At 37.1% G+C, this 10,883-nt stretch overlaps 1 protein-coding gene across 1 annotated transcript in view; it reads left to right on the top strand.

The window, feature by feature from the left end:
* Positions 1-221: 221 nt before the first annotated feature.
* Positions 222-10,883, top strand: part of LOC108686868 — a 292,272-nt gene continuing 281,610 nt past the window's right edge. Inside the window, exons 1-2 of the mRNA XM_018192364.1 lie at positions 222-284; positions 338-397. Coding sequence (XP_018047853.1) covers positions 222-284; positions 338-397 — 123 coding nt within the window. The remainder of the gene's footprint in view (positions 285-337; positions 398-10,883) is intronic.

Raw genomic sequence — 10,883 nt, 5'->3', positions numbered from 1 at the left:
GACCATGAGAATTTCGAAAAATTTGAATTAAAAGACCGATAACGTTTAATTTTCAGTTTTGCGAGTGTATGTCAGTGTCGTGTTATTATCTTGACGTCAAAACATTCTAGGCCAGTCCGAGGCGAAAAATGAGGGTCCCGCTTTCGATCGTGTAGACCGAACACGGAAGTCTACGTACGATATATTCGGAAGAGATTACACGTTCTCGTATTCGCTATCGAATGACGATCGTGCGTGGTGGTGGTGGTGGTGCTTTCGTTGACGACAGCGGGAATCGTTCACAAGTACGGTGATCGTGTGATCGTTGTCACCGTTTGTGAAGCATTGAATTACCAAGGCACGAAACATTAGTGCCCCAAGGGAAAATGAAGAACTCTTCTTCGTTCTTCACCTCAAGGTAGGATTCTATTTTAGGGAGTCGTTGGAGCATTTTAAATGAATGTAAAAGTTTCACAGCGTTGCTAGTGATATATAATCTCTTTGAATCGTATTTTGCTTATGTTCTATTTTTAATCTTATTTCCCATTTTTATTTTTGAACGTTAATCTAGAAATTTTAGAACGCTACTCTAAAATGATTATTGATCAATATTGCAACACATGATTTTATTTACACATAGAGAAGTGTATCTATAAAGAAACCATTTATTTAATTGATATATATCTTGCAAAACTTTCTTACTTTTTAATTTGAAAAATTTTGTTCTAACCAAATTTTTTTTAAAACAATAAATTTCTTAAATTAAAAAAATAAGACAATTTTCAAAAATAAGTCATATATCATACGAAACATTTCTCTCAATGCATTATTAGATAATTATGATCATTAAAGTAAATCAATATAGAGTAATCAACAAGAAATATCGAACTTAATTACTATAAGTTAATTAATTATAAAATTTATTTATAATGAATAAGTACCTATAATGATCCATAAAATGATATATGTTCGAATCTGTAATAAATCTCGATTTGCATACAAAAAATTTGATTAAAAAAATTTTCGTGTACTAGATATCTAAGTCATTCTTTGTTTGTTTCTCAATAAATTGCTTATAATAGGAAGTTTTTGCAATAATCGTTTATCCAGATAGGTGAACTAAAATCAGGTTATCTTCTTCTTAACAATTAATTAAGAAAAGAATAACGTGATTTTAGCGTTTACCTGGATTCACGTTATTGCAAAAATTCTCTATTAAATTAAGCAGATGAACTTATTCTAACGGTAGTGGAATTAGAAACCGCTCACTTGCAAATCAGAATACCGTATTCGTCGGCTGATGCATATTTTAAAAGACTTCGAACTCGTGAAATAAATTGCCGAGTTCTTCAAGGTGATTAATGCCTACGTCAACTAGCGTTCGGTCGCTATTCGTCTTGCGCAATCATCGGAATGCGGACGCCACAGAATTTAATCGTCCGCGAACAGTGGCGCGAGCGCAGGCCATGCGAATTTCATCTTGTCTCGTGTAATTAGCTGTTGTACGGAGCGATCGTAAATTTATTTATGAATATATCGCATGCGTGGACGAACAGCATCTCTGATCGCGGTATATGATGATAAATTATATCGATCGATGATACCGTTAATAATCCCCGAGTGTCCCGTTCTATCTACGCTTATGACAAAATCATCACAGGTTGAAAGATCAAAGTGTTATACGCGAGAAAAACAATGAAGGAAAGGAAGCGAGTGAGCGAGCGAGAGAGAGAGAGAGAGAGAGAGAGAGAGAGAGAGAGCTAGTAAAAATAAAAATATTTGCTTTGAAACCAGAAACATTAGATTGCAAGCTTTTTCTTTCTTCGGCATAATATAATAATTATGTTTTTGACGTCGTAACGTAGCGGATTGTTTCTCGAAGGTGTTACGTTAAACTAGCCCTGAGGTAGATAAACATAGTCTTGACAAGTTTTGCTTTCAACGTTCTTCTAATCTTTTGGAAAAGATCCTTCTCCTTCCCGAGGCTAGCTGTTGAAGAGGTAAACATCGATGTTGATGATGGTATCGCCCTGCGGTTTCGTTGGTTTCACCGGCTCCGGTAATATTTCGTTTGAAAGCGATCGGCGAGGCGTGCCGTGTAAGTAGACACTGAGAAAACAACGAGAATAACTACGATGGTGGATAACTTTGAAATCGGAGGCGTGCGGCGTTGAGCGAAAACTGATGCTTCGCTTATTTTGAACGATTTCGATCGAGCGGAAATCCCTGTAAAATGATCGAAAGACCGGTAAATCTTTTCCTTGCGTACTCGACTATCATGTTCAACATTTCTTTTTGAACTATTAATAATGCAACCCACCGCGTTTTGTTTTTTTAATTTTTTCATAGTGCAATAATTGATTAATTATTTTTATTTAAAATTAAAACTATATAAGGAAACAGCTCAAATGATAAAAATCAAAATAACAAAAACAAGAGCTATGAACCAAACTGAAAACATTTAATAAACAATATTTTTATTTATTTTCACAAGTGTATTGCGACGATTACTATTTACGTTTTAAAAAATATAAGTGTGGATATTTATTAACATTATGAGTGTTGGTATAAACATAATGTGGATTTAATGTTAAATCATTTAAACCAGAGTGTCAAATCCACTACCACATGTTGGTGTTTATGTCAACATCAACACAGTGAGAATTATATAAACATCGACATGGTGTGTTAAATTCATATCTATTATGTATATTATATTCAGAGTATAATAATATACTATTCCACATAGCACATTCCAAAGGACATCTTGGGCATATCTTTATGATAGGTATATCTTCTGAATATCTTTAGATCATCCTTTAGAGAACTGTGCTGTACACTGAAAGAAAAGAATATGGCATAGCATTTTTAATTGGTGCAGCAGCCAATTTTTGGTTAGTCTATCGAAATCCTATACTGACATAGCAAATAAGCTAAAACAAAAATTGGTTGCTGCAACAAAAAACTAGCTATTGCAGCCAATTAAAAATGTTAGGCCATATTATACCATCTAATTTGCTGCTGCAGCAGCTAATCTTTTTTTTAGTGTATGAATATGCAATTACATGGCAATTAAATGGACGTTGCTTCGACTATTGTCCCGGATATTGGAAACTATTTTACTCCTTTGAACATTCGCGTTTTATTTTCTTATAAATATCGATAAAATCAAAAATGATATTTTTGCTACATTAGCATTGCAGAAGCAACGTATTTAAGTTGACATTTCATTAATGGAGTATCATACGTTATTATATCTTCGGAGGACTCGATATGCCAAATTAAAGTATTCGTGAGTAAATATTTTCGTAACTAGTTACGTACATCTTCGTAATGATCGTAATGTCGCATCGCTAATCCGCTCGCGTTTTTCGTCGCGTCTTTGCGAATCGCGCAAAACAAAAGTTCGACACTCGGCGGAAATATATTGAAATATCGGGCTTCGATTTCGCGTTTGCGAAACGAGGGGGGGCCTTCGTAATAACGTCACGTACACATCCCCGACTACCGCGCCATCCTGGCGGATCAAAGGAAGAGAGCTCCTAGCTCGGAGCAATTCGTGCTTTTAATTTAGCTCACGAACCAGTCGGCCCGCCGCCGCCGGCTACTACAACGAACGAACGTGTCCGGGTTATCCTTATTCAGAAATTATCCGAAACTGTCGCTAAATTTCCTCTCACCGCGAACACTCGTCCTTGTCTATCCCTCCGTTACGCTCTCTTTGTTCGTACCTTTTATATCTTCGGTAGCCCTGAATTTCCTATCCGTTTTGACTAATGTATATCGTTACTCCTGTGACGCAGGTAATTTTAGATCTCTGTCTGGCATCTCTCATTTCTCTTTCGTTGCGTTTCCCGATATATTTTCCGTCCTCGATGCTTTCCACGTGAATCGCTTTTAAATTCACTCCAAGTTTCCCCTCGAAGTAACTTTCGCGACTTCGCGTTTGCAATAATAACTTAGCGGAGAGCAGTCCGTTATGGCAAACTTCTGAAATGAATATTCGTGTTTTTTATATGTCGTAATAGATATCTCACGGCGGTGAAATAATTGACGTGACGTATCATTTAAGCGTCATTTTTTTTTTATGTACGGATATAATGCGCAAGATATAACAAATATTACGTCCTGTACATAAATTTTACGCGGACCTGCGATGGAGGGTTTGACGTTTATGGTTTGTGTGAAATTAAATTTGTTTCGATGGTATAAAAGTTTACAAAATCGAGTATCACTGCATCGGTGCGTTTAACGAGATACGATACGTCTGTAATTCTTTCAATAAAATGCAAAACAAACACGCGCAATACGCGGATAAGTAAGGATTCGTAAGTACACAACGCTCGTTTTGCTTATTTCGTCGTATGGTAGAGCTGCTAATGCAATATTTTCTCACTTTCCTTTTATCGAAATAACCAACGCTCGCCTAGCATACACGAACATGACGCGAAGCGCGGAAAAACGTCACTCGAGACGCAGTAAAAACTTGCGCGGGGCAAATTCCACTGCGAAAATACAAAGCGTCGAAATGTGTTAACACGTCAAAAGCGAGAATCGTGAAACTATTTTCAGACCTTATCGCATTACGCCTCGTTCTGCTCTTTTGTTCATGTCACGAGCTTAAACCATTACCGATTAAAAGGAACACGACGTTAGGCGGTGAATTGAACGCACTAGCTGTTTGATGTTGAAGATTTTCATTTAGAAAGACAATTTCTGTTCATGAGAGATGTAATTCTAATTATCAAAGTGGAGAAAAATTACTTAATCCCAAGGCTTCGCCTTGGGACAGACAGGAAGCGCCGTCATTAACCGAAATGAGCGGTTCTTCTACATCCTTTGCCTTCACGCTTCTTTTTTACGCCCATATTTTCTCTTTCAGAAAAGTTCCGCCCATCCTTTGACCTCGACTATCATTACTGACGAGTTAGTAGGAAAAAGAAACGGTCACTCAAAAAGATTACGCTGGTCTCTCATAACCAAGTTGGGAAAAATCGATGTTAATGTATCGCGTGAAGTATTCATCGTGTTGTTGTATATTTTTTAATCGAAATTTATCCACGAAATAAAAAAATGTATCAAATGTATAAATAAATGTATCAAATAAAAACGAACATGCCGCACTTGAATATGCGCGAAATATGATCTGCGAAATAGAAATGCATAGCATTCTAAGACACGGCTTACGGTGGAACAGAAATGCGTTGAACAAATGAGTGGAAAGGTTAGAGGAAGGGGAAAGAGAGGGGGAGAGAGAGAGAGAGAGAGAGAGAGAGAGAGAGAGAGAGAGAGAGAGAGAGAGAGAATGAACGTATTACCGCACAATCTGCTTCTAATGACGTAACCTGTTGACGAGATTATAATCAGGCGGCGGACATTAAAGCTAGAGCGAAGCCAGGGCGTGCGAGTATCTAACTTCAGCTTCTCTAAAGACCTAGGATGTTACACGGGAGGTATATTATGGACACGAACATACGTATGCCTGTATGCGGTACACGCAAATTATATTCATACGTTTATAATGTCGTCGTCGTCGTCGTCGTCGTCGTCGTCGTCGTCGTCGTCGTCGTCGTCATGTGGGAGGAGAGGACGGATGAAGGGCGGTCTTTTGCGGACGAGAGCCGGCTCTCTCGGCTTTTCGCTAACAGCGTAAGCGCACTTACCTTTGATCCGGAGCTAGCCATAAACATCCTTTTATCGGCCCTTCGTTAAGGGGAATCAACTAAAAATGCAGAACGACGTACCATTCAGCGACACAAAGGACGTGTAAAAGCTTCTCGAATGGTGGTGAGGCGCCGCTTGTTGCATCCTCTCGTGCTTCTATCAAAAAAAAAAAAAAAAAAAAAGTCCTTAGCGAGTAACACGTCGTGTAATAAGATCCTCTATATCTATTAAAACAATTCTTATATCAATAATCTGTTCCATATTTTCAATACATCTTCCAGAATTTTTTTAAAAACGCACGCTTGTATTATATTTTATTAATACAGAATTTTGACGTAGGAATTACGAGGGCAAGTCAATAAGTTTTTAGAGAAACATAGTAAAATACATTTTTTTTGATCGATTTTTCATTTTTATTTCTCAATAAAAACATAGTCTCCTTTCAGCTCGATATACTTAATCCAACTTCTCCAACTTTTTCAAACCGTCTGAATAATATGATTTGTCCAATCCTTCAAAATAAGCCTCTATTTCGGCGATGAGCTGCTCTCTGGTGGTGAATCTCTTTTCTCCGAACCATTTCTTCAGGTTTGGAAACAGGAAGTAGTCGCAGGGGGCTAAATCTGGCGAATATGGATGGAGAAGCAATTCGTAACGGAATTCATTGAATTTGGCCATCGGTGCCGGACACGTGTGAACTCGTGCATTTTCTTCTTCGTCAAATGGCAACGTTTTTCTTTAAAATGTTGTTAAAACGGTTCAATAAGGCTGTATAGTAATTGATTATTTGCTTTGACGGAAGATAATCGATATGAATTATGCCGCGTGCATCCCAAAAAACTGTGGCCATCACCTTTCCAGCCAACTTTACGGTCTTTGCCTTCTTCAGAGCTGGTTCACTCGGTGAAATCCATTGTGAAATCCATTTTGACTGTTCCTTCGCCTCGGGTGTGAAGTAATGGATCCACAGTAATGAATCGACACAGAAATTCATCTGGATTATTGAAACATCTTCAAACATTTTTAAAATCGTCACGGTCGCGCTTATGATCCACAGTGAGCAAACGCGGCACCCATCTTGCCGATAGCTTTTTCATACTCAATTGTTCATGCAAAAATTGAAATCACTGTCATATGATAGGTCTGTGGCCTTAACAAGCTCGCGCACTTTCGCTCGATCGTTGATCAGTCAAAACAATATCGTAGACTTTATTAATGACGTAGCAGCTTCAATTGGACGTCCCGAACGAGGTACAACATGTGTGGATGTACGACCATGTTTAAATTCACTCAATTGTATACAGTTGCAAGTGCTGGTGCAGATGTGCTATGAAATTATCCAACTCAGCTTTAATTCTTTTTGGCGTTAAATCTTTCATATGTAGATGTTTGATCACTGCATGAAATTCGTTTTTTTACATTTTGCAAAAAATACAAAAGTTGTTCGCTTTAATCGTCTACAATGAAACCACGCGATGAATTCCGCTCAAAATTTGACAGTAATCAGCTGAGAGATGCTACTTGTCAAAAAGTAATGTGACATGACACTGCGAGTGCCCTCTGACAGATTTTCTAAGAACTTATTGACTTGCCCTCGTAACTGATCTTTTAGAATTTTATTGTAATTTTCAGAAAATGTTTTTCTTCGGATCTTGACGGATTTTGCTGAGAAGCTCGCTATTTTGTAAGCTCAAACACTTCTGATCTTTTTTTTAAAAAATTCAACTTTCTGGCACGCAGAGGTAATAAACCGCGTGTATCGTAAAATCTGCCGTCACGAATACTTTCGTATCGTTGTACAAGGTCTTCGATTACTTCGAAACGAAGACGACGGTCTGCCTCTATCTCTCACCTGAGTAAGCCCTCGGGAATCTGATTCGTGACTTTACGATTTTGTGCTGCAAGCACGCAGCATTCGAGTCAGTATGTGTGTGAATGAGTATGGCGAAGAAGAGAGAAGAAAGAGAGAGAGAAAGAGGAGAGAGAGAGAGAGAGAGAGAGAGAGAGAGAGAGAGAGAGAGAGAGAGAAGAAGAAGTTGTAAACAAGCGATAAAAACTTTTGAGGGCGGCATGGCTGCGGACGTATTTCCGGCTCATGGTTGGGATGACTCCGCACCGAGGTAGAGAAAAACGACAACGGGACCTTCGAGAAGAGATAATGAGAAAGTCGAAACGCGCGCAAGATGGACTTTCCTGTTCAGCTTAGAGTAAATCTTGTAAGGATTTATCGGTTATTAAAGCTCACTATATATTTTTAGATTAATTTTATAATAAAAGGATCCGAAAAATAATTTTAAATAGGAAATATTGGCATATGATATTAATGATTTTTACCATAGATCAACGTAATTTAAGGAATAAGTTATTAATTATTACAAGCCTCGATTATGTATTTTTTATTTTTGTAATGATAAAATAGGGACGATAAAGAAAATGAGAATTTAATAAAATATACAAGTTATTTGTGATGTAAAATAATTAAGTCATTGCGTTGAATATCGAAGAAATGACGGTTTTGTAAATGCGAATTAATCTTACATTGCAACACAGAGAAGCATACGGCTATGCGTTATCTCATGGTCCGAGCGAATGAATTTAGATTACCTTTCGCACTAGCACGAGTGGAAGCAGATTTTTATGAAGCAGATAATACGCTCCGCGATCTACATTCCACGCGAAGCGGAATAGGCCGTAAATTCGCGTTTAAGCCCCGCGTTGTTTCCAGCATCCGCTAAAAAATTACCACGGTATACTATCTAAGAAGAAAAATGACGCAATCCCTGTATTTATTCTCTGCAAGAATCACGCTGAGATATTACAGTTGATAAAATATCGCGGTTAAAGACGCTGTCTTTTTGTTATGGACATAAATATATGATTGTATCAATAATTAATTACAATTTTTAATAAATTTCTAATATAAAATATTGTCAAATACTTTACATATAAATAATAAATAAGTATTTATAAGGCGATAAGATATAAGTCACAAACAACTATGTACTCATATTTAATTTATTTATGGTGATGCTATTTTTCTCCTTATTAAAAATATTATATGAATAAAATTGATTTTAGGATACACATATTTACGTGGCGCGATACTCGGGACAATTTGTATAGAAATGAAATTACAATGTTACATATAATGCAATAGCTTTTTTGCATTATATGTAACATTGTAATTTCAGCTTTTTGCAAAGTAGCATTTTACATCAGTTGTGAGTTTAATCAAGATCACACAGAGAATATAATGAAGATTATTCGTTCGCAATAATCATTAATGCGTTTTTATGACGCTCGTCTGTATTTGTCTCTTTTGCTATTTTTCTTTAAATGTGCAAACTGCATTAAGTATGCACGCGAAAATACACTCCTGCATGTGTACACGTATGTACAGAAAGGGTGGGCGAAAATACAAAGAGGCGGGGACGAGTGTACCGAATTTCAGAGTTCGCAGTTTATCTTGGCGCATTTGCAGTGGCACGAGGTAAAACACAAACGTCGGCTGTATGGGAGGAAGGGAAGAGGTGAGAGGGCGGTAATCGGAGGAGTGGTTTCGCTCCCGTTGTTTCAGAGGGTTCAGAGAGGTGCAGAACAGAGGATGGGGACGAAATGGAAAAAGGGGTTGCTAGCGAGTTATAGCGCTTGTTGGGAAAAGCTCGTTAAAGAGATACTGAAGGCTGAAGTTAATGAACAAAGATCGATATAGCATCTTGTCATTATCCGATTGAAAGTCTATAGCGATCAGATGTTCGTATAGCAATTGTAAATATAAATTAACGTTGATAGCAGGTAGCATATAATTACAAAATGACTTGAAATCTTTGTTGTTTTGTTGCCATTATTGCTTTTTAAGTAAGTGGGTAATTTAAAGATAACAAAAATTAATATATAAGATTTTTAGAACACACATCAAAAGATTTAATTTTATAGTTTATTTTATATTTTATATTTATGTTATAGTTAAATGTGCATTAGTTAAGTTTTATAAGATTTTTTTCTGAACAAGATTTCAAAGAAAACTATATTTGACGTGCTATAATCACCCTATCTATCCACGTAAAGGTTAAAGATATTATTGTCATCTATCATAGTCAATTCATTAAAAATTATTTTACGTGTTGGAATGCAGATCATTTACAAGTTAAATAATTATTTATAAAATTTAAGATATATACTGTTAAATCTATAGTATCAAATTTAACCTAATTTAAATTGTCATTGTTTCTATTCAATATATCGTTATTTTATGCTAAAACAAAGGTTAAATTTGAAACAATATAGTGTCAAATTTAACCATTATTTTAGTATACAATAACGATATTGAGTAGGAACAGTGGCGACTTAAATTAGGTTAAATTTGATTTAATAGTATATATGCGAATTCATTAGGCACGTCCACATTTCCATTTCACATAAAGTTATTTTGAGATCGTTCTTTCGAATCATCGCAGAATATTGTGACGTAACGGTCCGAGAAAACAAATAGTTATGATACATAGCTTGCGAGAACAAATAGATATGGGAAGGGTCTCTGACGACACAACTGATCTATTTGATAGGAATGCGAAAGGCGTCTGTGTAAACTCGAAGCTATAAATGAATGTCCAGAGATCCATAGTCTCCCTTCGCTTTTTCTTTTCACTCTTAGGTACATGCTTTTTTGAAAAATTATTCGTGCGGTCTCTCACGCTTACATCGCCACATTTGGCTCCCTTTCGTCGTTTCCTTTATTCGCCTGCAACACTGCAGGCCACTCTCGTCGAATTTTCGTGCCGCCATCTCGACGCGTTCAGATTTATATTTTCCACCCGTTATCGGGCTTTCCCCTTTGTACGTCGCTCTTCTATATCCAGTCTTTCATTCCTCTTTCAAAGCATCGCCTCCCCTACAGGCGAATGAAAACGCCCTTATATAAATAGCGTCGCGGAGTACCACGATAATAACGATTTAACCGCTGTCAGAAGTAACATTTTTTATCGCAAGTGCAGTTGTTCGAGATTCTTCTTGAAAATCGGGAGTAATGATTCTCGATGCTGGGATCACCATATCGCTCTATTCAAACGTTTCGGATTTTCGACCTTTTCTCCGGACCTAACTGTTCTCTTTCTCTTTCATCCGATATTCCCCAGAGGCTCCTTATCTCCTGGCGTGGTTCCAAGTCTCCGTTATCGGCTCTTTCTGACGCCAATTACGTGATTTTTCAAATCGACGATTCGCTCACGCGAAGAAAAATA

This window comes from Atta colombica, unplaced genomic scaffold (assembly GCF_001594045.1).
Source record: "Atta colombica isolate Treedump-2 unplaced genomic scaffold, Acol1.0 scaffold198, whole genome shotgun sequence".
Taxonomy (NCBI): domain Eukaryota; kingdom Metazoa; phylum Arthropoda; class Insecta; order Hymenoptera; family Formicidae; genus Atta; species Atta colombica.
Note: the sequence above shows the minus strand (reverse complement) of the source record. Positions and strands in the feature narration are given on the sequence as shown.